The sequence below is a fragment of the Chrysemys picta genome, chromosome 13, assembly GCF_011386835.1.
Source record: "Chrysemys picta bellii isolate R12L10 chromosome 13, ASM1138683v2, whole genome shotgun sequence".
Classification (NCBI taxonomy): Eukaryota; Metazoa; Chordata; order Testudines; family Emydidae; genus Chrysemys; species Chrysemys picta.
The window spans coordinates 53658823-53685446 of NC_088803.1; the positions used below are offsets into that span (position 1 = coordinate 53658823).

The 26624-nt window shown below is 52.6% G+C and overlaps 1 protein-coding gene across 2 annotated transcripts in view; it reads right to left on the reverse strand.

The window, feature by feature from the left end:
* The window catches only part of NOL4L (nucleolar protein 4 like), a 94725-nt gene extending 88272 nt beyond the window's left edge, over positions 1-6453 (reverse strand). Inside the window, exon 1 of one of the 2 annotated variants that reach the window (XM_005304871.5) lies at positions 5887-6453. In XM_005304871.5, the coding sequence (XP_005304928.1) occupies positions 5887-6192 (306 nt within the window). In that variant the 5' untranslated portion in view covers positions 6193-6453. Of the gene's footprint in view, positions 1-4352; positions 4371-5886 lie in introns of those variants that run through there. The other variant, XM_042842589.2, reaches the window with a different exon arrangement.
* Positions 6454-26624: the final 20171 nt, after the last annotated feature.

Genomic DNA, 26624 nt, shown 5'->3' on the forward strand with positions numbered 1-26624 from the left:
ACAAAACTAACCAACTCAATTGCTACTAACAGGGAACCTGTTGGAAAGCTTGGCAGAGAGGCCAAGGACCGAATAAGCCATGGAGACTGATCTCCTAATGATTCAGCAGGTCTGGCACTGCCACTAGCCATGTTCACTCTTATGGATAGAGAACTTCATTCTCCAAAACTGTCAATTCTCTTTATACACACACAGAAAGCCAAGGCTGTGTAAATTCAGCCTGCAAAATATATCAGAGACTATTACTGCTCACCAGTGAACTTTAACCAAGAACCCTGAGAAACTCACCAAGAGTGAGTCCTTCATTAATGTGACTCTTATTCCTGAAAACTGCTGAGGGTAAAAATTGCAATCGATCCTGTGCAGACACAAAGAGAGCTGAATCTGGAAGTGTTATAGGCCGGTATTCTGGGGTCACACTGGACTTGGTTTACAGGCTTATGCATTTTGTCAGTATTGTGCCAAACTGTCAAGTGCACTTCTAAATGTAAAGCTACTCTCATCAATTATTTGGGAAAAATCAGACCCACAGTGCATCCTCACCCTCAGACTTTTCATGGAGGGTGAAGACTCTGCGTGTTGCAAGTAGGTTTGTGTTAAATAATAGGTCATTTCTCAGCTCACGTCTTGGGATCCATTTGCACCACCTGTCTTTCATTTCAATAATCTTTGTTATTGTTTTTTAATCCAGACCAAATGAAGATCACAGAAAACCTGAGCTGTTAGCTATAACAGTGAAAACTTTAGTAGACTAAAGTTTTCAAAGGTTATGCCAGTGTGGATTTTTGGGGGGCACCAAATGACAACTTTAGGGAATACTTGTACCAGGAAAAAAGTGACCTCTATTAACCATTAGGTCTGCCTCCTTTCTTCAAGGCTGGCTTCCTAAATCTAGCTTGTTCCTACTATGCTGTACCATCCTGAGATCTTCTGTTTTTTAGTTTTCATGCAGAAACTAAGACGTTTTTAGGCATATGTTGTAATGGTCGGCTTTATAGAGTGTCCACAATGATTTTCTCCTGTTGATGAAAGGCCGCCATCCATTCCCCTCTTGGTCTCTCTCATCTATTTAGTATGCTTCACTCTTAGTCTAATATCTTTCTTGAGGGGTCTCCAAATGTGTCATTCTGAGATGATTTCAAACCACCTCTACTTTCTGTGGAGTCTGCCTTGAAATATCTAGGAGGGCTCTGCGTGTAAGTCAATAAAACCCCACTGTCACAAATGCCCTCAGCCTTTTAGTAGTGTCTGGAATGAACCCTGGAACCGTATATGAAGCTCTGCAGGGGTAAGAGGAGGCAAAGGAGGGGAAACGCAAATGCACGTACTGCCTCCCAGAGCCCTGTGCAGCACCCAAAGGGTCAGTCTAATGTGAGGCTTGCCCATGTCTCGTCTTGCAGTCCAATTTGACTCACTCTTGTAGCCCATATCACAGGCTGCCGGAATGAACATATCCTGCTGGGTTGGCCAGTGTTCCATGGCTGTGACAAGCGCGCACCATGCAGGGTGAAGTATAGCACTGATTTACAGAGTGTGCATATGCACTCCTGCAGCTAATGCCCAAACCAAAGGCTGGATCTAACCTTTCCCCTAGCACCTGGTGCTACATGAAAACAAATCAACACCTCCAGCTGTCACTAAAAATGTCGTATTTTTCCTTACACAATATCAACATACATCTGTAGGAAAACTCCGTCCAAAGGATGTTAAATACTTGGGGCAAGAGAAACATGAGACTATAATAAAAGCCACATTTTAACTCCCCATCATGAACAGATACTCTCATGGTTTTGAGGCAAGATCAGAGATCTACAAGGCCAGCTGGCTAATGGACGCTGAGGTTCAAGCATTGCTACACTGGTACTAACATACCAGCAACAGATCAGCCTATTATAATTTATAATAGTTGAGCAGTGTGAGGGTGCACTTAGGAATTGCAGGATACCTGTTGTGTGTATTGCAGTAGCATACTGAGATCCCATTGTGCTAGGCATTCTGTATGGATATTTTTTAAAGTCCCTGCCCAAAGAGCTTACAATCTAACTAGTATCTGAACAGGCTTGTTATGCTGCCAGTAAGGTACCAAATTTCCTACACTGACTAGAACCTCATTTCTTTGTTTTTTGTTGTGTGTGTTAAATGACCTGAATCTTCAGGACACTCATCTGGGAAAGGGAAATCCAAACTCCCTGTGCCAGACCTCACTGCTGTCTCTATTCCCAACCCATTCGTCAATAAAAAGACCACCATCTGCTGTGACCATCACCTAAGGCAGATGCCCCCTTCTCACTGTACAGTCCTATTTTTCAAACCACCCAAATCTGATTAGGCCTGCTCTGATAAGAGGCCTGAAGGAGGGCAAGGGAAAGTTACTCAAGAGAGAAAAGAACCACACGTTAATCATGTTTTAGCCACAATTGCACAGAAAACACTTATGTCAATTAGAAATAAACAAGGTCAAAAGGGACACTAATAACCCCCCATCCCTCCCAGAACAGGAGTGGCCCTGACTCCATCATTAGAAGGAAAGACCTTAACCCCACTAGTGCCCTCCACACATTCTTTAGCTCTTCTCAACTTTTCACTCACGATACTTCATATTTCCTGTGACAATCTGCAGATACTGTATAGCAGCATGTAGAATCCCCTCCCCCTCTCACCCCAGGTCCATTTGGCTATGCTTATTCTTTCCCTGGGTCCCAAGTCTCAGGACAGCCCTGAGCACATTAAGTCTTTGACAGGTACACTCGGAGAAGGAAGATGGGACAGAACAAGAGGTGTCAGATAGATGAGTAGCAAGATGAGGGGAAAGCCAATTGAAACACCAGCCCAGAAGTGTTTGGAAAGAGCAACAGAATGAAGATAAACCAGAACATGCACTTTATTGTTGAGCTGAATGCTAGTATCAGCTTCATAAATTATTTGACTGCACATACGTGAATAATGAAATGCACCCATCTATACAAAACTAGCAAAGACCACTGAAAGATACAGAATCACTGAATTATCACCAACTAAAGAAAAACCCTGTCAAGTTATTTTTAAATTTTCAGAGATGTTTCAAACAAAACAAAAAAATAGCAAATGCATCAGCTCAAAATCTTTCACTGGATTTACAACATAATGGTTCCTCTTAAGTAACTGAGCCAAAAAGGGCGGGGGGGGGGTAGGGGGGGAGACAAACAACTTCTACAGACTTGATACCTTAAGATTTAAGGGGGAGCAGCAGTGATGGGTCTTTCCTGCAGCCAGCGTCTCTTTACAATGCCCCCAGTTTTCACTTCTTACAGTATTACAGTCTCTGGCAAATGTGCTATATGGTCCCGTTGACAATTCAGCTGTCTCCTGAGGGTCTGCCTATTTTTTGTTTGTTGATTTATGGAAGTCTAGGTGTGTCTAGTATTTGTAGCCTGTGGGGACCGTAATAGAGGAGTTGGGGGTCTAGATACTCTCCCCGCTGAGACGTCATCAGGACATGAGGCTTTTCGGGAGCCTGGTGCCTGCACTGGTCTCGCTGAGCCATCAGGTGTAAGGACCTGGTTGTGCACCACAAAGGGAAGGGGCGTCTCTCTAATTAACAGCAGGGTCTAGGGAGTCTGGCATGGCCTCTCTGGGGTACCATGACTCTGCAGCATTGGAAAGCTCAGGGCAGGTCCACCGAGTAGCTAGTGAGATTGAGAGGCTCTGGGGGGGAGATTAGGATGTGCACTGCCTGGGAGGGGGTGTTTCTCACTACCTCAGCCAAAGCGGGGTTGGGTGGCTTGGGGGGGGAGGGGCTGTTGTGCGGAGTAGGCTGTCTCCCAAAAATTAAAGAGACCTTTGGGGTGGAGGGGCCAGAAAGAGAGAAGAAGCCTCTCTGCCCTACGGGGGGGGGGGAGCAGCAGTCCTGACCCTTCCCCCTCCCGCAGGGGTAAGGCAGGCCAGATGGGAGGTAAATAGTGCGTTTAGAAGCATTTGCCACAGATGGGCTGCCCTCAAAGGCAGCATCCTCCAGCCCTATCAATGCTGGAGTCTGTGCGTGTGCACGGCAAACACTGCACCCTCACAGCAGCAGCAGCAGCAGCAGCGAGGGGGGAAAAAACCCAGCCCGCACCCCCCCCCAGCCCAGCTCTGCCCACTTTCCTCCCCGTGGGCAGGCCCGGGAGCCGCGTCTCCCCGCGCGGGGGCAGGGGCGGGGGCCACACGCCCCAGTGCACTTTAGTAACCACAGCCCCCCTGGGCTGCCAGGCGCCGACGCGCTGGGGCAGATGGTGCAAAGGACGGGGAGGGAGTGCCCAGCGAGCGAGCCCCATGGTGCGCCCCCCCCCCCGGCGGAGCGGGAGCTTTCCCCCCCCCCCGCCCCCAGGGGTCACCTCCTGCTCCCACCAGCTGGGAGAGACACGGTCCCTGCAGCGGGGGGCGGGCGGGCGGCGGCTGGCGCGCCCCCCCCCGGCCCCCCGGCCGGCCGGGCCAGGGAACAATGGCTCCAGCGGAGCTGGCTCTTCCCCGGGACAGCAGCCTGCTGGGAGGCGGGGGGAGGGGGAGCCGGGCTCGGCCCTGCGCCGTCGCCCCAGCAGGGCAGGGAACAATGAGGCTCCGGCGGGGGAGTTTCCCGGGACAGCAGCCCGCGGGCAGGCGGGGTGGGCACGGCCCCGCGCCAGGCTCTGCCCCTCCCGGCCCGGGGATAACCAGCGGGACAGCAGCCCGCCGCGGGGGGAGGGGCGCGCTCCCATGGCCCAGGGGGGCTGGGCTCCAGCCTGCGCCCGGGTCAGCGGGGGCGGGGGCACGCGGCCTGGCCGAGGGAGGCGAGGGGGGGGCGCCCGCCGCCACCCCCGCCCCCACTCTGCCCTTGGCTGCAAAGCGGCCTGCGGTCACGGGGTGGGTGGGAAATGCAGGGCGAGCGCGAGCGGGCCGGACCTGCGGTGGGGCTGGGGAGGGTGCAAGGGGGCTCCCGCCCCGGCCCCCCTCCCCGCCGCGTGGGCTGCACGGGAGCCGCAGAGTCTGGCCCTCGTTTGCACCCGCCAGGGACTGACACCCAGCCCGGAGCGCTCTGCTAGTCTGCACCCATCGCGGGCGGGAGGGGGGGCAGGTGCAGTGGCCTGGGATGGGGGAAGGGATCTTCTCCCCCCACACACACCCTAAAAGAGGGAGCTACCGCCCCTCTTCTTCTCTGCTCAGCAGCTGGGAGGTACCGGCCGGACCGGATGGGGCAGGAGGGGGGAGGGGAGGGTGCGTGTGGGGTTTTCCTCCCCCGGACTGGGTGTCTGACCTAATCTGCATCCTCCCCCCGTTGCTAGACCAGCTGCTGGGAGACAGGCTGGCCCTGCCCAGCCGGGGCTGGAGGGTTGGCTGGCCCGCGCCTAGCCGCGCATGGGTGGGTGGCGGATGGGAAGCTCAGGTTGGACGTGATCGGACAGGGGTGGGGAGGGGTCCGCCTTAGCTGGACCCGCCACCGCCGCCCCGTTCAGCCCCTGCGCGGCGGCTGGGAGGGGCGGGCAGCCCTTGCTCTGCAGGAAGCTCTGCCCCACGCCCCCCAACAGAGGGGTCCGTCTGCAACTCAGCGCACTGGGGGGCAGGGGGGATTGGCTGGACCTGTCCAGACAGGGGCGTGGGGCGGCTATTTTCTAATGGGGCGCACGGGGTGGGTGTCTCGCCCCCCATGGGGCATGCGCGATCATTTGCACCCTGCTGTGTGTCTGGGATGTGCCAGCTAGTGCTGATGGGACAGGGGCCGGGATGGCTGGCTTGGGCGGGGGGGGGGTGATGCTGGGGAGGGGGGCTGCCCCATATCGGGTCTCTCCCCTGCGCTGGGCCCCAGCCCCTGGGTGCAGGCTGCGGGAGGGAAGGACACACAGACACCAGACAGACAGACAGACACCGAGCCCCCGGGGCACGGAGCGCACTAACCGTTCCCGTTTTCACCGGCACATACACCACTTGACCCATCTTCGCCGCCTCCCGGGTGCCGCTTCCCAGCCGGAAGCCCTTGGACCGGACCCAGAACTGGAACTTGCCTTTCTCCCCCCCGCCGGAGCCGGTGCCCGAGCCGGCTCCCCCCTGCAGCACCTCGGCGATGCGCTGGTACTTGCTCCGGGTCACCGTCTTGGTTTTGGCCGAGTCCCCGTAGGTGCGGAGGCACCAGTCCCGGAACTGCCGCCCCAGCTCGCTGTCCCCGGGGCGGCTCCCCCGCAGCAGCAGCGGGGGCTTCGGCATCCCGGCCGGAGGCAGCGCCCGACCCCCTGTCCCGGGCTGGAGACGGCAGCGAGCCCGGCCGGCCCCTGCGCTGCGCTGCGCCCGGCCCGGCCGGCGGGGATGGAGTCGGGACGGGCTGCGGGGGCGAGTCCCCGGGAGGGGCCGCTGCGGGGCAGGCGTGGAGGGAGCCGGACAGCGACCCAGCGAGCCGGGCAGAGGGAGGCACCGGCGGCGCCAGCAGCAGCAGCAGCCGCTCCTGTCACAGGATCACAGGCGGCTCCGGCTCGTCCCCCTCCCTGCCTCCCTCCCCCCGCCCGTCCCTGCCTCCTCCGCCCCCCTCCGGCCGCCTCCTCCTCTCCGCGGGATCCCACCTGTTAGAGCCGCGGCGCGGCCGCCCTTACCGCCCCCCCCCGGCCCGGGGGCGCAGGGGTCGGCGCTACCCGCCTGGGGCCGGACCGCGGGCAGAGGCGTGGGGGGGCCGGGCCAAGCGGCACATGGGGGGAACGGGGCGCCCGGGGGCGGGGGGAGGAGACACAGGGGGCGTCCGGGGCCGGGCCAGGCGGCACATGGGGGACGGGGGCGCCCGGGGGCGGGGGGAGGAGACACAGGGGGCGTCCGGGGCCGGGCCAGGCGGCACATGGGGGACGGGGGCGCCCGGGGGCGGGGGGAGGAGACACAGGGGGCGTCCGGGGCCGGGCCAGGCGGCACATGGGGGAACGGGGCGCCCGGGGGCGGGGGGAGGAGACACAGGGGGCGTCCGGGGCCGGGCCAGGCTGCACATGGGGGACGGGGGCGCCCGGGGCCGGGGGGAGGGGACACAGGGGGCGTCCGGGGCCGGGCCAGGCGGCACATGGGGGACGGGGGCGCCCGGGGGCGGGGGGAGGAGACACAGGGGGCGTCCGGGGCCGGGCCAGGCGGCACATGGGGGACGGGGGCGCCCGGGGACGGGGGGAGGAGACACAGGGGGCGTCCGGGGCCGGGCCAGGCGGCACATGGGGGAAGGGGGCGCCCGGGGGCGGGGGGAGGAGACACAGGGGGCGTCCGGGGCCGGGCCAGGCGGCACATGGGGGAAGGGGGCGCCCGGGGCCGGGGGGAGGGGACACAGGGGGCGTCCGGGGCCGGGCCAGGCGGCACATGGGGGACGGGGGCGCCCGGGAGCGGGGGGAGGAGACACAGGGGGCGTCCGGGGGCCGAGCAAGGCGGCACATGGGGGACGGGGGCGCCCGGGAGCGGGGGGAGGAGACACAGGGGGCGCCCGGGGGCCGGGCCAGGCGGCACATGGGGGAAGGGGGCGCCCGGGGGCGGGGGAAGGCGGCCGGGGGAGAGGGGAACTGGCCAGCAGACTCAATAAAGAGCAGCTTCCTCTTTCGCAGGGGCGCACGTGTCCCTGCCCCAGGCTGGGCCGGGGCAGAGCGCGGTCTCTTCGGGACACGGGGCGACTGGGGAAGCAGCAGGCACCTGTCGAGCTTCTCTGGCTGGGACCCTGAGCCCACAGGCAGACGCAGAGCCTGGGATTATCAGGATCCCTAAATTCTCCAAAATAATCCTCTCAAAACAATGGGCGACTTCCCTGAACCTTTGGGGGTCCTACCTAGCCCAGGGCTTCCAGACTGTCCCTGGAGACTCACGGCCAAAATCCAATCACTAATATTTGCCTGGTCCTGCCCTAAATTGTCCCAGGGCATGGACCCTTAAACAGACCAGGGATTGCCCGGCACATCCTGCTTTTCACCCATCCCCTGAAACAGTCCTCCTTAAACTATGTAGTTCACTGAATCCAATCTCCTTGCACCAATCAAACTGGGACTGAAATGGTCAGTCTCTCCTTAGCTGGAATTCGCCTTTCTTGGTACATTCCTAGGATGAGTTCAGCTCTCCTAGTTATTGTGATCAATTGATCAATGAAATTGCCAATATAATGAAGATTACTGCCATATTCTGCCTGGTTTCTGTTTCCTGTGTCAACCAGATGGTCAAGAAACAAAGATCTGTTGGAAACCTAGCCCTGCAACTTCATGCCATATTGCTCTAGGGAAGAAAGACGGTGTTGTGGTTAAACCACAGGACAGAAAGTCAGAAGCCTTGCTGTCTGTTCATAGCTCTGCCACAGACTCAGTGAGTGACCATGGGAAAGTCACTTAATTTGTCCATGCCTCAGTTTCCCCATTGGTTAAATGAGGATGAGTATCTCAAGATTCGTAAAAGGCTTCGACTTGGTGGAAAGTGCTGTACGTGTGTAGTTTATTACTATTTATCTGTATAATAGACTGCCCACAACTTTTTGATATATTGAGACAGGACCAGCCCTAGACCAAATGGTGCCCCAAGCAAGGAGTGTCTTCTGTGCCCCCCCCCCATTTGTTAAGCTTTAAATACCTTATTTTTTATTGCATTTGTAGCCCGTTTCACAACTTTGATGCACAATTTGAGCGCATGATTTAACCCTGTCATATAAGACGATAATTTTTTACGCTAGGACCTGTACATCTGGGAGCCCAGTGCCCCCCAAGCCCAGCACCATAGGTGGTTGTCTGGGTTGCCTGCCCCTAAATCCAGCCTTGCATTGAGACTTTGCCTGGGTAATTAATAAGACAGGTGAATCGATATAAAGAAGACCTGGCCGAAATGTAGCACAGAATCAAATTATTATAAGTTTGGGTCTTTAGTCTTCTCCCTCCCTCTGATCTTCAACAGGCCTCTTATGGTGCTTTTGCTGAAACCCAGATCTGAGTCTTGGCAGGTTTGTCTATCTCCACCAGGCCATCTACTGTTTGCAAACTTCATACATTCTGGGGTTTCTCTGGGGCGAGAGAGAGCAATGTATTATTGGGCATCTCTGACCCAGAAATAGCCCCCTAAAGCACTGCACAGACCTCAAAGACCCTTTTGTCCCTGTGTTATGATATTGCAACAGTCTGCAACCATAGTTGCCATTATGCGGCACACCATGGGCATTAGCAACTTTTTCAGTCACGAAGAGGATAGAATTCAGACCGTTCTGCTCCAGAAGCGCAGGCCTCCATCGCTTGAGCTAAAAGACAGTGCTATTTGTTGGACCTGTGACACACATCTGAATTGTTCTAATTCTAGGCTGTAGAGGCCAGAGGTACACATATGCACTAACTAGTCATTGGGTTGCTATCAAAGGTAGGGGGTGGGCGAGGGAGATGGGAGCTTGTTTGGAATCTGGAAAATGAATTTGAGGTATCAGAGAACCATTTGGGGCACATAGAGATTGAGCTGGAGGTGAAGGGAACAGAAGGAGCTGGATGGATTGGGAGGAGCGGGTGAGTAGAAAAGGGGAGAGGGAAGAAGAGTTTTGGGAAGGTTCAGATAAGCATTAAATACGGCTAGGGATTGGGAAATGCTAATCGGTCCATTCCAAATGTGGTGTGACAGAATAAAAAGCAAAAAGTAATTATAGGTGATACATATGTCCATGATTACTAGAAGCTTCTTAAATCAAAGCACCTAGAGTCAGTCGTGAAATACATAATTACAGACATTGTTGATCTGCACTGTGTGGGTCTCCATGCAGCACTGACTAAACTCCCAAAGTTCTGTCCCACTGCACCAGGCTCAGCATCAAACCTGGAATGGGTATTTGGAACACAGCCTCGGTTATGGTTGTTCCAAAGATGCACAAGATGGGAAACCTGGAAGGGAAGTCCTCAATCCACCACAATATTTTCATTGGTCACTACAAATAAAATGGACACCTTTCCAAGACTCGACAGACCATAGAAGTACTGCTTTGACCAAGCGCAGTGCTGCCAGGGACAGCTGGATGGTGGAAGCGGCAGGAAGGCATCATGGAAAAAAGTATCTGCATACTTATGACTCAACAACCAACCTCCCTGCAAAGAACGTCTTGCATCCCAAGTCAAATTCAGCCTGCGAAACACTGAGCAATGAAGCAGACCAGTTGAACTCCGTGTCAAGGAGTGGCAAGCACAAAAGAGAAAGATAAGAAAGAAAAGAAACCCTTTTTATAATTGGGCCATGGGAGCAGGTATGGTGGTAGCTACTGGACAGGAAAGTAGAGGAAATACTGGAGCACCATAATCCAGTTGTTTAGCAGAAGGTGTTTAGTTGGAAAGGGAGAAAGGAGAAACTTTACTTTTATTAATACAATTAAGTGTTTGCACTATGATGATAACAGGAGGGGTTTTTCCATTCTTAGCAATGATCAAACCCCTTGATTGAGATAAATTGCTTAGTTTTCTGCCTTGCAGTTTAACCACTTAGGAGCGGGACTGTTGCCAAGGAAAAAAGAACCCCCCACTCCCACTTTTTATTCCCATAAATTATAAACTCTTGTCTGAATTACCTTTGGAGAAAGGGAATGCACAGAAGTCTTCTCCCACCCCTGTTCACCCACTCCAGAGTGTGCTTAAGAGTTAGCATGGCCACAGAATCTGGTCATTTTCCAATCAACTAAACTAATTTGTAATTTATGACTGCCAGTTCATGGCAAGCCTCAAACATATGGGCTCCATCACCAGGAAGTGGGCTAATAAGCTTTATTATTAATAGAGACCCTTCTTACGTCATAGACATACATGGCACTTTGCAGAATATGGAACAAGGCTGAGGCTCTGCTCTGAAGATCTTAGGGCTTGTCTACACTACGCAGCTTTTAGCGACAAGGCTGTGTCACTAAAAGTCAGCAGGTGTAAATGCTCGCATAGACAGGACAGAACACAGGGCACCAGATCAGGTAAAGAAAGGGTGGGGGAGATGAATAGTGAGGAGGATGGTGACAGGTGCTAAGAAGGCGAGAAAGGGGGCTTCAAGAGGGGATTTGAAAGAAGAAAGGTCAGTGGGTGGACAGGAAGTGGGGCACCATGTCAAGTGTAGTGAGTGGGCAGCTTGAATAGAGGTGTGAAGCAAAGAGTGGGACAAGGGGCGCTGTAAGGAGGAGGGTTGAGGGAGACTGGACACACATTATATTGTACTAATTATGTCATTATGTTATATTATTTGCACTAGTAATTATTACTACTGTTTTAGCACTTGTTCATTTGTACAGTGCTAGTGGTGTGCATGGCACTGCAGAGACAAATCAAATAGCATGTCCTGTGGAACTCCTTGCCAGAGGATGTTGTGAAGGCCAAGACTATAACAAGGTTCACAAAAGAACTAGATAAGTTCATGGAGGATAGGTCCATCAATGGCTATTAGCCAGGATGGGCAGGGATGGTGTCCTTAGCCTCTGTTTGCCAGAAGCTGGGAATGGGCGACAGGGGATGGATCACTTGGTGATTCCCTGTTCTGTTCATTCCCTCTGGGGCACCTGGCATTGGCCACTGTCGGAAGACAGGCTACTGGGCTAGACCCAGTATGGCCGTTCTTATGTCCTTACCCGCAAGGAATTTACGGTCCAAGGCCTCACTCCCGTAAAGTCTTATAGAAGAAACTTTGACCATGGAAATAAATAGTGATAGTCCCATGTGTAAATTTACTCCCCAGCATAAGACTTTGTAGGATTTTCACTCAGGAGTAACTCCACTTACATGTGAGTTCTCATTGAGCTCAGCGATATTATTTGTATGAGTAAAGCGGTTTGCATAACTCTTTGGAGGATTGAGCCCTAAGGGCTCTGTCCAGCAACCACTGACACACGTGAGTAATGTTACTCCCATTAGACACATAAGACTAGTCACCTGAACAAAGGTATCCCTGTGCATAAGGGTTTGCAAAATCAGGGCCTAAATGTATAGGTGATATTAGCAGGATGGAAGGACCAAGAGCAGAGATGAAGAGGGGGGCTGAGATTATTTAGAGCCTTAAAGGTGAGGAGCTTAAATCTGACATGGTGAAGAAATAGGAATCCAGTGAATGAATGAATGATTTCAAGGAGGGAAGTGACATGTTCGATTCGCTAGCCAATCAGTCACAGATTCCTTTAGAGACCGTTCGCAGTCAGCATTTTGTTTAGGTAGGGTGTAGGCTTGAAATGGCCCAGTCTCTGCACCAGGCACACCATGACAGTGGTCAATGGAAAGGAAATACTTAATGGTCTTCTCCCTGACAAAGATGGACCCTGAAAGAATGGATCTTGCATGGAAAATTGCAGTATTGACTGGTGAATGTCCGTGGATCTGATGTGCAGAGCTGGCTGAGCTTGGGGTGTTTTTTTAATTGTCTAGATTTTGAGAACCGTGTTCTGTTTGCATTTTCATTTGACCAGATTTTTCTCTCTTCTTCCATCTGGTTTGATTTGTTAATTGTTCCAACTAGCTGTTTTTGCCTGCTCTTCCATATGATGATCTGAATCTGTCTATTGTTTCTAATGAGTGGGTTTGGGGCTTTACCCAGGAAACGATACAAAGGATCTTTCCCCTGAGAGTCCGGGGCTGAGTTGTTCTGATAAAACAGAGGCAGCACATTAAACAAAAGGAAGGAATAGCATTTTCTGGATGAAGATTTTTGAAGGCCATTTCCATACAGGATCAGCATACAGATCAATATCTTAGGCCTCAATCAGAATAAACTCACACATGGGTTTAACTTTAAGCATGTGAGTAATCTCATTAAGATGACAGGCTAGTCCATAATAATGCATGTCATTGGGACCACTCATATGCTTAAAGTTAAGAATGTGTGTAAGAGTTCGCAAGTGCTGGGCCTTAAACTGTGAGCTCTGGAGAGTAGAGATATGGATCTTTGTTTAGCACATTTTACTTCTTATAAATTGCTGCATGCATTTCATTCTATCAAACTAGATGCATTATTATTTACATTATATAAATAATTATCATGCTTAGAAATGTCTAACAAATGTAGATTGGACCTCTTTTTTTTTTTTTTTTATAATGGCATTCTACAAATTCATGGTACATTTTCATCTGGGATACTGTGTTTACTTCTGGTCAGCCTCTATCAAAAAGGATAGTGCAGAACCAGAGGAAAATCAGAGGAGAGGAAAATGCTTAAGTGGAAAGACTGGAACAGTTTACTTTAGAGAGGAGATGAGTATGAGAAGACAAGACAGAAGTTTACAAAATAATGAATGGTACAGAAAAGGTAAATCAAGCAACTGATTTACCTTTATTCATAATGCAAGCACTAGGGGCCACCGATGAAACTGAAAGGCAGCAAACTGATAAAAGCAAAAAAAATGGCACAATTTATGGAGTTAACCTGCAGAATTCAATGCTACAAGATAATATCGAAGCCAAGAGCTTCATAGGATTCACAATTTGGATAAGAAAAAGTTTTAGCATTCCAGGGGATTTTAAACAAATCAGAGGGATCTAAACTGTCACACTTCAGGGTATGCGTCATGGTTAGGGAAGGAATTTTCCCCTAGGTGAGATTGGGATTTGTCCCCCTTCCTCTGCAGTGTGGGGCATAAGTCACTTGCTAGGATTATCTGGGAATCTCTCACTTAACCAATTCCCTGCCATTGCAGAGGCCTCACGCACTGATGAGCTGGGTCCCTTCTGTTCTCTGCCTGTGGCACACAATCGTTGAGTATCCTGAGGGCTGTAATACTTTGCTCTAGTTCTGGTTGTTGGGCTGGGTGGGCCAGTGGCTGGGTGGGGGCAGCCTGGGATATACACAAAATCAGATTTGATCTGGTGGTATCTTCTGGCCTGACACGCTCTCTAAGCCTAAAACTTATGGCCCAGGATTTGGAAGAAACTTTCCTTATGGATATTTCATTCCACAATCATCCACTAAGCGGGTTTTTTTTTTTTTTGGACCTTTCTTAGTATTTGCTCGTGGCAGACACCACATGCTGGCCTGGATGGGCTGACTGAGCGTGGCAATACGGCTAGTCCAACGCTTCCTACGAATTTATATCCACTTCTAACTCTGACAACAACTAAACGGTGTTAGACTAACTGCTAATCCTTGTCAGGGTCCATGCAGTGAATCAGTGCTGGTCTAAGGGCTTAGCTCATCTCGGGAGAGTTGAGAAGCCTCAACTTCTAGACACCGACTTCAGAGAAAGCGGCGGGCACTCAGCTCCCCCCTGGATCTGGCCCTTAGGAATGGGAGTGTTCCAAGCAGTGAGATTAGTTTAATTTTCCTTTGTTAAAGGGTGTACAGGAAAAGGGAATCAGGTCACTTAATTGAGGGAAAACAGCCTGTTTTGTGTTGCCACCTTCTACAAGCCCCTGGCTGATTGTCAGGAGCTGCTCAATGAAACCTGCTGCTCAGAGTCAAGAGGAAGACAGAAAAGCTACAATTTCTCATTTAAGTGAGAATGTGTTTTTAAAATGCTAGGCCAATAAACAGTACCGGGGCTCTAAAACACCTCCCTAGCATGGACTGCATCTTAATGGAGAGAGCGGGTTGGGGACACTTTCCATCCCACACAAGATCCCATAACAAGTACAACTATTACTTTCATGGAAAGGTGATATGAGGAAGATACCTATAGTATTCGTAGCTGTTTTTAAATGCAGTTTAGCAACTGCAAATAGGGATAGCCTGCATCATCTAAAAGTCCAGTCTCCACTGGCCACCAGCAAGTGCTTCATGGATCTCAGCTTGAGACCAACTGACTTGTACAGTAAAAACTAGGGCCTGAGGCTGCAGTGGGTTATTTTGTTTTTATTGCTCAATATCTGGATTAATATTCAGAGTTGGAGCCAAACTGGAACCATTTAGGTGAAGTTCCTGAACTTTGCAGGGTTTGGATAAAATAGGAATTTCGTTTCAGGTCACCCCTGGTTTTGGCAGACTGTGAATCTAAGCAGTGAGGCTTTACAAAAGCAAAAGAAAAACGACTCCCAGATTTTCCCCAAATCGAATGCAAACCTAGGTCAGAGAATGAGTCAGGATAGTTTTGGGTGGAGGGCCAAGAGGGTGGTCTTATTCTTGACTGTATTGGATTTCTGTCCACCTCACAACACCAAAACCCAGTATGGTCTGGCTTGCCTCAGGAGAGGCCTGGGATTACAACAGGCAGAGGTATTGCAGGAAACAAATAGAGCCCGAATGTCAGAACTAGCTTAGTCGCTGCTCAGATGTTTTCTAGATCTAGCTCAGCTTACCTTCCTCTTTAGTCCAGGACTGGAACAGCTCAAATGCTGGTTTGAGGTGCATTGGAAAAGCAGAGGGGGCTCAGGTCTGGAATAGCTGAGATGCTTTGGTCCTCTGGACTGAAATACCAGTACAACGCCTGTGTTGGGATGGGGGAGCCTGGGACTGGAACAGCCAAGACGTTGTAGGTCAGGATTGAGTTACATTTCCAGAGCTTATGCCACCCATCCCTCATTTTCATGATCAGCAAATTCACCCCCTTTCTTTTCAAAGCAGGAAAGTCTTATGATCAAAGTCTGGGAGCTTCCAAGGATAGGCTGTCAATGGGGTAAGAGCTGCTATCAGGAAACCTTGAAGAGACAGAATGCCCACTTGGTAGATTTTTTCATAGTCTGAATGGCAGAGAGCAAAAAGGGAAGTAATATGGATCAAAAATAGTTCTACGGTTCGGGAAGTGAAACCTTGTTACCGAGACCTCTTGCATTTGCACTAATTTGCAGGATGGCAGGTTGTCTCCCTGACCCAGCCCAGGCACAAGGTTTGCCTCAGTCTCTCCAAATGTAACTCATTCCTAGCGTTACAGGCGTTTGGTTTTCTCCTTTCTAAATATCCCCTCATTTCCATCTTCCTCTTCTGAAATCCCCGCCATGGCCCCGCACTGCAGCAGCCTTTGTAGCTGCAGACATCTGGGCAGGACTCTCTTCGGAGCCGTTTGGCCAGAGGGATGGCTGCAGCGTGAGGTAAGGAACCCGTCTCCCCTCTGTAGGGGCCCCAGCTATTGCTGGCCTGGGAGTGAGACATCAGACCTTTTAAGGGCCAGTTCCTCAAGCGGCGGAGCTTGTTCACTTCAGTGAAGCTTTGCTGATTTATACCAGCTGAGGAGCTGGCCCTTAGTTTCGCAAGTTTAAACTCTGCTGCTTAATTTATTTTTTAGGGTGGGTGTACAGGGCTAACGGGGCTGCCCGAGGCACCTGTGGACCATGTGGCTACAGAGGGCTGCCTACTCCTCAGGGGCCTTCAGTGGACACTCAGTTGAAAGTGGGTGTCATTTTCGTTGCTGTGGAGGGCATACCGGCCCTTGTTTCAATATTTGTGGGTGGGGCAGCCTTGAAAACCCTGCTTAGCCATCCAATATCGTTTTCATCCGGGTGAACCTGCCCCCTAGTATCTCAAATGCTTTGGCACGGCTTTTCATGTCACGCTGGTTGCTCCTTCAAGTGATTTCCCTGCCCTGTTTGGATGCACAATAGAATATCGTGTGTGACCACTATTTAGTTAATGACCACATCACTGCCGAGCATGGAAAGCTTCATATGTTATTAACAGACATCCCCAAATGGACACCTCTTGGTTCATCCACCTTCAGGTACTTGCTCCCATCATCCTTCAAACCAGACCTCAAACTGCCGCCTGGCAAATGCTTTATCTCACTGGAGCCACTCCTTACTCTACAGGTGTCACATCGCCTGGGTCTGACTCCTCACATCAGGCACTGCCCCTGCATTTCAACCATAGTTTTGCAGTGACTCATTTGGCCTCTTCCCTATTTCTGGTTAGCAGTGCAGAGACCAGAATTGTCTCCTCCAAGTGATTCCTGCCCCCCGCAGTCTGCCATGTGGGTCCACAGCAAAATATCTTTTGTGACCACTATGTAGTTAGTGACCACGGAGAACAGAAACCGTCACATGTTATTAATACACATCCCCAAATGGACACCTCCTGTTTCCTACATAACCTCTAGAATTACACATTCAACACCTGATCCTGCAAGGGGCCAACCACCCCCTTGGGAGATACCGAGCATCTGTCGTTCTCGCCGACTTTCGCAGGAGCTGAGGGTGCTCATGTGGCTACAGGTTCAGGCCCCTCGTCACCTGGTAACCAGAGGTTGCCGTAGGATATTAGCTTCCTCCATGTCAACTTCTGATGACGTATCATGACTTGGTGAATGTGGGGATGTTTTATTTTATTTAATTATTTATTGTATTGTTTTGTTGTTGTTGTGTCTGTTTTCCCAGAATACACTAGGAGATGTCAAAGTCCTCTCCAGTCCAGGAGTAAAATGGATTCCTTGAAGTCTTGGGCCTGAAGAGGTTAATTTTTGTGCTTCTCTCCCCAGCTCACTGCCGGGCTCTGGCTGGGACAGAACATCTGTCTGTTGCTATGGTTGCAGTATACTTGAAGGGGATGACTGGATAATTATTGCAAACATCCATCCTGCGATGCTCTTCCTGGACCCTCTCTCGCCAAAATGAAAGGCTGATGGACAAAAGGTTCAGAGTGGAACTTCTGTTACAGGGATCCTATCGAGGGATGGTGTGTCTGCAACACCTTTCATTTGCATAATTAATGAAGCTGAGGCAGCAGGGTTCCTGGGAACTAGAACATGGACTCGCAACAATAAGATGGCAGTGAGGACTCCAGCCTCCTCGTGGGCTGCTTAGTGCTCTGCACTCCGCTAACGCACAGTGCTGCACCCCAGTGTGGAGCTAGAAGGGGAAACAGCCTCCAAGTTCCATTCAAAGTAACTGTGAGATACACTGTGAACGGATGCCTTCGGGCCCAGTCCTGCAAACACTTCCTGCCAGGCAACAGACTCAACCCTGCCAGCTGAGGAGCCGTCTGGCCTGAGCCTGTGCTGCATTGAGGCCTGCGCTCAACCTGAAGCACAGGAACAGTCACATTGTCTTCAGTGAGATTACGCACATGCTCAGAATTCACGTGGGCTTACACGCTTTGCTAGATTGGGCCGTAGGTGCTGCTCCCTTCCTCCGCCCAGAAGGTGAAATCGGTCCTTACAGCAGCCAGCCAGGGGTGATGAGCAGATACACTGGCAGGTGCATTTCCTGCACGAGGAATCCTTCCAGCACAAGGCAGGTTGTTGTGATGCAGTGAGAGGCACTTCGCTGGTCCTCTGGGCACGAGCTCTGCCAGCTCGTGCTTGCTTAGACACCAAGGTGGTAGGCGCTGTAGAAATACCATAGATCAACAGCAAATGGGCTAGCCAGTTTGGGGCAAACATGCCCCTCTCTCGGCAGACTGTACCTCCTGGGGTTTGTGGCAAGGCCCACATGTTGGGCACTCCTGCCTGTGCTTTGGGGAATTATTCTGCCCAGCTGCTTGTACGGAGAGAGCTGAGTCACAATACCAAAACCACCCCGATCTAGAATTTGCAGCTGGCCTCTTTTTCTGTGAGGCTTAAACTAAGGCCTTGGCTACGCGCCGCCAGCGCTGCGAGAGCTCTCTCGAGTCGCAGCGCTGTATGTACTCCACCTCTCCGAGGGGAAGAGCTTGCAGCGCTGCGAGCGAGCGTGCAGTGCTGTATGTACTCCACCTCTCCGAGGGGAAGAGCTTGCAGCGCTGCGAGCGAGCGTGCAGCGCTGTATGTACTCCACCTCTCCGAGGGGAAGAGCGTGCAGCGCTGTGAGCGAGCGTGCAGCGCTGTATGTACTCCACCTCTCCGAGGGGAAGAGCTTGCAGTGCTGCGAGCGAGCGTGCAGCGCTGTTTGTACTCCACCTCTCCGAGGGGAAGAGCTTGCAGTGCTGCGAGCGAGCGTGCAGCGCTGTATGTACTCCACCTCTCCGAGGGGAAGAGCTTGCAGTGCTGCGAGCGAGCGTGCAGCGCTGTTTGTACTCCACCTCTCCGAGGGGAAGAGCTTGCAGTGCTGCGAGCGAGCGTGCAGCGCTGTATGTACTCCACCTCTCCGAGGGGAAGAGCGTGCAGCGCTGTGAGCGAGCGTGCAGCGCTGTATGTACTCCACCTCTCCGAGGGGAAGAGTTTGCAGTGCTGCGAGCGAGCGTGCAGCGCTGTATGTACTCCACCTCTCCGAGGGGAAGAGCTTGCAGTGCTGTGAGCGAGCGTGCAGTGCTGTATGTACTCCACCTCTCCGAGGGGAAGAGCTTGCAGTGCTGCGAGCGAGCGTGCAGCGCTGTATGTACTCCACCTCTCCGAGGGGAAGAGCTTGCAGCTCTGCGAGCGAGCGTGCAGTGCTGTATGTACTCCACCTCTCCGAGGGGAAGAGCGTGCAGCGCTGCGAGCGAGCGTGCAGTGCTGTATGTACTCCACCTCTCCGAGGGGAAGAGCTTGCAGCTCTGCGAGCGACCGTGCAGTGCTGCAGGCTCTGATTACACTGGCGCTGTACAGCGCTGCGCTCGCTGCGCTGGGGGCGCGGCGTTTTCACCCCCTGAGCACAGCAAGTTGCAGCGCTGTACAGCACCAGCGTAGCCAAGGCCTAAGACTCTTGATCCAACTCCCTGGGAACTTTGGGATGTTTGAAATCCAGATCTGGACCTCACATTTACAGCCTGGCTCCCTATCAGCCCATTTCTGCTGTCATCTCCAGCACGCTAGTGCAAAGAATGGTGCAGAAGTTCCCCTTTTTCCTTGCTGCTGTTGTACCATTTGTTTCACTATGTAACTTCAATACATCCATTATACAATTTAATTTTTCTGTTTATCCACAAGTGGTAGGTTGGTGAGTCAGAGACTTGAGCTGGAATCACAATGAACGCAGACCTTGCACAGCCACTAGCCACGTGAAGGTGAAGGGCCCTCAGCCAAAGGCGAGCTTTATCTCCCAAGAAGTCTAGGTAGGCTACGGGGAATGAGACTGCTCCACTCTCTCCAAGCTACCTGTAACAGCAGTAATCAATAATAACACAGAGCATTTAACAGAGTAGTTTACATCTGCAAAGCCCTCTGTGAACGCTAACCAATGGCTTTTCCCTACACCCCATTTTATAGGTTGGGAAGCAGAGAGATGGAGTCACTCGCCCAAAACTGGTTGCAGGTGTGGAATTAGAACAGACATGTTTGGCTCACTCCACAGGTAATGCTGCCTCTTTAAATAAGAATAAGTGGACTGTATAGAGAAAAACCTGAGCTGCCAATTGGGTTCTCCTTGAACATCATCATCCAGCCACAGCATTTCACATATGACCCACTAAGAGTGAGTCCTGCCATCTTCACTTGCATACCTTACTGAGTGCAACAGAATGACTCAGGCGCATGAGGGCTACTCATGGGATTAGGGGTTGTCGGATTGGGCCCCAGGGCCGGAGAACCCTTTTTGGATTGGCGAGGGCAGAGCCAGGTTCTTCCCTCCCAATGGCTGGTGCACGAGGAGAACGGGATAAACGGGTGGAATTGCAGGCACGGCAGTAAGGATACACAGGGATGTGGTGGACGTTCAGACAAGCCGGTACGTGAAGTACAGGTCTCCATTTGTAAAGCTGGCAGAATGTCTGTTTTGGTCTCTGGTGTGTCTGTTCAGCCACAACCTTCCACTAGGGCTGGTTCACTCCTGCAAGGCCCTGGGGGAGCTCCGGGAGGTATCGTCCTTGAGTCAGACTCAGTGCCTCCTGAAAGTACAGTAGGAGCTCAGCCATGCCTCCTAAAGGCGCAGTGTCTTCTCCCCCTGAGCTGGTTGCAGCAGGACCTGCAGGTGCTCAGCATCTCTCAAAACCAGGCTGTTTATATGTAGATGACCAAATATGGTATGAGATGCCCGACTCTGGTTTGGAAAGAAGTGACTAGCCTGAGGGTCACAGAGTGAGTCTGCAGTGGAGCCAGGAACAGAATCCAGATGGCAGGCCTTCTGCCTGGTGCTTTAGCCACCGGAGTCAGCCCATGCGGCATTCAAGCCAATGATTGCATCTGAAAAGGGCACCGGTTCCTTTAAATGGTTTACAATAGGCTGCCCTTTGTACTCGGGCACCACTATGGCTTGATCTGAATCAGTCACTGCAAACTCAGGAACCTTAACCTCTTCTGCTGGGCTGCAGGGCTGTGGGAGCAGATCCTGGTGTGTCTGTTGAGAGGGTCTCCGTGGCAGGGGGAAAGAAAAAGGAGCCTCCCTGGGGGCAGGTCTTGAATCTGAAGCTATGGGGTCACTTCACCTTTACATTCTTGGACTGCAGTACATTGGGAGACTATTTTTTACAGCCTCTACAACAGCTACAGTAGGACCCAACTCACAGGGGTGCGGCCAAGGCTGAACAATTCATTCAACACTTTGAGATCTTCAAAGAGCCTAAATCAAAAATCAAATAAAAAAGAGCCTAAATAATCAGACATTGTTATTTGTTTTGTTAGAGGGAAAATAAACGCCATCCTCTGAAGCGCTCCGTGGCGGCAGGTTACCCCACAACTGCCCATGGAGGATCCATCACACCCCCTGAAGCAGCCGGTACTGACCACAGTTGGAGACGGGCTCCTGGACTGCATGGACCCTGCTCAGGTCCTGCCTGGCGAGTCCTATGTTCCGATCAAAGCCCTTGTAGGGTAAAAAGCTCTCGAAGGACAATTTTGGTCTCTGAGCTGTTAACCGGAAATAGAGAAAAGGCCAAATGAAGTCCCTGCCAAGCCCTGGGTGAAATGCAGGGGCTGCACCGTCTGCACAGTGGGTGTGAGGAGTCAGATCCAGCGGATGTAGAGTAAGGAGCAGCTCCAGCGAAGTCAGATACTTACCAGGAGGCAGTTCACGCTGGCAGCCAAACCCGGGAGCGTCCAGCAGGGACAGGTGCAGGAACGGGAACTGCTCTGTGTTCTTTTCTTGTTCTCCCAGATTTCTGCTGATCAGCAAAAAGCAGGGCAGGCCCTGCTCATCCGCTTCTGGATCAGGCCTGCTTGCCTAAGGCATTTGTGCAGCCCCCATCACTGTAGGATCTGAGGCCTCACAATCTCCAGATAATACCCCTGTGGGCAGGGCAGCGCTATTATCCCCATTGTACAGATGGGGAACTGAGGCTCAGAAGATCAGTGACTTACCCAAGATCACATAGTGAGTCTGTGGCAAGCCTTTCTCACTGCTCCACAGCAGCCATCCCTTTAGCATCCCTTGAGGTTTACACACGTCATTCTGGAGCTAAAGCAACAAAGGGTTGGTGTGTACTTGAAGCAGAGTGTGAGGGTTACACAGACACCGACACAGACCTCAGTGATGGGACAGAGTCTGGCACAAGGGAAAAAGCAACAGCTTTTGAACGGACTCATCAGGGGACAGGCTACAATTGTGCTACAAGAGTGTTAAAATTGCCCAGTATGAAAACATGGAACTTTACACTCCACCCAGCCTTGCCCCTATGGGCGCTAGAGCCTGGTCTGCAACGCCTGCCATCTGGAAGAGCCGCTGCCTGTCTCGAGCGCTGACTTTCTCTTCCCTCTGCTGTTCAGTGTGCAGCTCTCTGCCATTTAACTCAGCTAAGGGTTTGGGTGTCACTTTCCTGAAAGATGCAAAGCAAGGGCCCATCCCTGCGAGAGATGCAGATTTTCTGCCCGCCCTCAACCCAGACAATCTAGGGGAAGTTAATGCTTCTGCTTCCTTCCCAGAGTGATGCTTCGGCTGCTGGGACAGCATAAATTGCTAGTTAAAGGGATTGTCACCCTGGCATTTCCACTGGAGGCCTGCTGCACTCAGAGCCTTTGCTGTGGCTTGTGGGGTTGGAATCACCTTGTGCGCTCTTGTATTTAACAGAATGATTTTTCTCTGTGGCCTTGATATAGACAGGCTTTCTGTGGTACCGACTTGGGGCCAGCGCCTGCTCCTTTTTACTCACGTGAGTAGCCCTGGGGGGGAGAAGGATTTGGCCTGCAGTAGAAACCTACAGATGTGGGTTTTTATTAGAATTTCCAGCATGTTCCTCCTCTCGTGTATAATTTAGTCACATGAAGAGAAGCTGTGGAAGGAGGGGAGAGGAAGGGGAAACTTGCAAAGTCAGCCATGGAGAGGAATCTGTGTCAGAAAGCATTACAAAGGGAGCCGGGGGATTGGCTCCAGTTGCTTCCAGTTGCTGTTTATTTGTGCCAACCCCTTAGGAGATTGCCCAGTGCGATGCAAGGCTCTTTCTTTCCCTGCGTCCCTCTCGCCTTTTATTGCACTGCAGACTCCGGCTGGGACAGCCCATCTCTGTTGCTATGGCTGCAATATGCTGGAAGGGTTTGGCCGGATAGTAAATGCGAGCATCTCTCTCTTTCCTGCCTTGTGGTTCTCCTCCAGTCCCCTCTGTCCAGATCTTGCAGCTAAACGGCACTCGGGAATCGCTCCGTCTCCTCCAGGGTAAAGCTCCGGCATGGATTTTATACCCGTTCGGTTAGACAGGACTGGGCATGTTGTTGCTAGAGCTCAGCTCTCTGGCTGGCCTTCTTTTCTAGGAAAATCGGAGCCTGAAACAGGGGCAGATCAACGGCTGGTCTGAACTGGGAGGGAGCCTATGAGCTCCCAGAGGGTGGATCCTTGGCTCCTGGGACCGGGGTAGCTGGTGATTCCCTAAGGTGGGCAGGGAGAGGTGACTCATACATGTGTGTGCAGAGTGAATGCACAGTAGTGAGTAAAGATTAGGCCATGCCCGCCCTGCCTGCCCTGTGGAGCGTTCACTGCACCGGGACATCAGCCCCGCCGCTGTCCACTGGGACCAGGGAGCAGGAGGGACCAGCCGAAAGCACTGAGCACAGCTGATCCCAGGCCCTGACAGGCAGCTGATTCTCCAGCCTGCCCACCCCCTCCCTGCCAGCTGCTGCAGTGCACGCAGCTGGGTGCTGGCTGAAAGAAGGAGCCACTGTCCAAACCAGCTCCCCCATAGCCTGGCCCCACACTCCACCGGCCTGCAGTGACAGCCAGGGTTTACAGCATCCAGTCCCTCCTCAGTTCCCCCATCATGGCCCTGGGGGCCGATGGGGCTTCCAGCCGGCATTACCCGGCTGGCACGAGACCAGGCCTAGTGTCTCAATCACGCTGAGGGCAGGAACTGTGCTGCTGGGCCTCCTTTCTCTTCTCACCTCAGGCCCCTTCTAGGAGTCCCACAGCCAGGCCCTGCAGCCACAGAAGGGGGAAAGTCGTTGGGGGCTGTTGGCATATTGGGAGGGCCTCGGGGCTGAGGTGGGGAGGAGAGGCTGAGGGGAATGGGGCCTGAAGGAAGAAGGGAGAGAGAAGTGAAGGGAGGCCTTGGGGTTGAGCAGAATGGGGCGGGGAGTTGAGGGGAAGAAGGGGCTCAGTGGAGAAGGGAGAGGGTGTGTGTTGGTCCAGAAAATGGCGGAAGTCCGTGGCAGGGTCCCTGGGGGAGGAAATGGGGTCGTGGGGCTGGTGAGGATGGAGGGGCTCAGGCGATGGGGTTGAGGGGCTGAGGCCGTGAGGGGAAGGAGCAGAGATAGAGGAGAGGTCAGACGATTGGTATCACCTGCCCTGAGTGTTCCAAAGGCATGAGTCAGGCCCCCAAAATCGTGAGACTGGCTTAAAAATAATGAGATTTTTTTTAAAAACCATTCATCCAGGGTCATTTTCTTTGCCCGCTGGTTTTGGGCCCATTGGGGCCACGTCTTCCAGCTTTTCTCCACGGCCACAAGGGCTGGAGAAATGAGAGCTGAGATTCTCATGCCTCCAGGAGCTGGGGCTGTAAGTGCCTGGCGATGCCCAATTCCCCTCAGCCTCTCCTCCCCATCTCAGTCCCAAGGCCCCTTCCCCCGCCCACATGCCCTCAGCCCCCAGCTACTTTCCCCGTTCTTCAGGGGCTGCATGGCCTGGACCACTGGGAGGAGCCGTTCGGGAGGAAGCGTTTTCCTGAGGGTGGATATGGGCCCTGTTGTGCTTTGCTCTATCCCTGTATGAACTGGGGTGAAAGCAGATTGAGACAGGAGGGGGAGCGCTCACTGCACCAGCCAGCGTTTGCTCCCCGCTTGGGTTCCCTTTCCTTTCACCCTGAACACGAGAGCTTTACTTTCACAGTCCCTGCGAGCTGCTCCACCACGAGGGGCCTCTAGCACCACCAGGCCAAAGCCTGTCTGCAAATGTTTTTAATTCGGCCGGGTCTGAGTGTGCATATACAAGGGCTGAGCCTGGAGTGGTGTTTTTCTCAGGGGCAAAAGCTGATTAGCACCAGCCCCCTGGCAGGGAACAACAAGACTGAGGCGAGGCAGCCCCTCAGTGCAGGCACTCCCATGTTTGTGAACTGTCATGTTTTGATGGGAAAGTTTTGGCAGGCACCAGGAGCTCCTAGCCACGCCGCTCCACCAGGATCTCTCGGCTGGAGGGACTATCTGTGACCCACATCTCCAGTATGCTGCAGAGAGAGCCATGGCAGTGACCAGGCTCTCACATACTCGTCTGACACGGTTACTGCAGACATGGTTCACACCGCAGCATTTTTCCTGGCACAGCCATGTGTAGACTGCATTGGCTTGTCCACACCTTCTGCCCTGCCGCTGTATTTGTACTGGAGTAACTGGGCAGCTGTCCCACACTGCCGCAGCTGCTGGTGCCAGGAACTGTGGGTGTTTTTCACATGACTCACACGCTGGGATATCCTGCCCAGCCCCTCTGCTGAGTCTGCCGGTCGTGCTGAGGACACCTGTCTAGCAGGAGCTTTTCTGAGACCAGCCAATCCATTTCGTACAGGGCCCTTATCAGCCACCTGCTGACAAAGACTTGAATTCACTAGCAACCCGAGGAAGCTTTGACCCAGCGAGAGTTTCCTAACCTGTCCCTAATGAGCCACAGAGTCGAAAACAAGGACATTTCTGCTGTTTTGCTGAATCGGGGGGGTGTAAACTACCTGTCATCCCGTACCGGTGCCTGTGATGGAAATGCTCCTATAGGGGAAAGGTGCTTTAATGATACTGCCAAGGTAAGACCCATCTCTGGCCAAGAGAAATCTGTGCGTTTGTAATAACAGGCTCACTTTGAGTCCCCCCTGCCCCATCCACACTGGCGTGGGAATTAAGTCCAGGAGCCATGTTCATCTCAATTGATTGGCCTCTTACAGTTGGTCTGGCTACTTCCACCCTTTCATGTTCTCTGTATGTATAAATATCTTTTTTCTGTGTGTTCCAGTCTGTGCATCTGATGAAGTGGGCTGTAGCCCACGAAGGCTTATGCTCAAATAAATGTGTTAGTCTCTAAGGTGCCACAAGTACTCCTGTTCTTTTTTAGTGTAAATACAGTTCCAGCTAAGCTGGTTTCTAGCAGTTTGGAGACCTGTGAGGGCAGGGCCAGCGCATCTTCAAACCATGGATCCTTAACTCCATTTGGAGCCCAGTGTAGCTAGGAGCGAGGCCTTATCTGCCCTGCAGCACCTACTGCATTTAATCCCACTGTTTACACACAGCCCTGCTCCAGAAGTCTGGGCAGTGCAGAGCCGCGTCCTAACGGTGTCAAAGACCCAGGCGCTAACAGTGGAAAAAACACACCCAGCCCAGCCCAGCCCACTTTCTGTACCATGCTGCAGCACTTGGGTGTCATTCCCTAATGTGCAGTGTGAATGGGGAAGGGCGACACCTTCTCACTTGCATTCAGAGTCCCTGCTGCTGATTGCAGTGACAAAGATAAGCTTTTACTGCTTTTGACTCCTCACAACCCAGTTTAGAGTGAGGGAGTAGCTGGGTTCTATCCCTTCTCCTGAATGAAGCAACAAGAGAATTATTTCCCAAGCTACGTTTACAATGTCAGTCAGCTACACCTGGG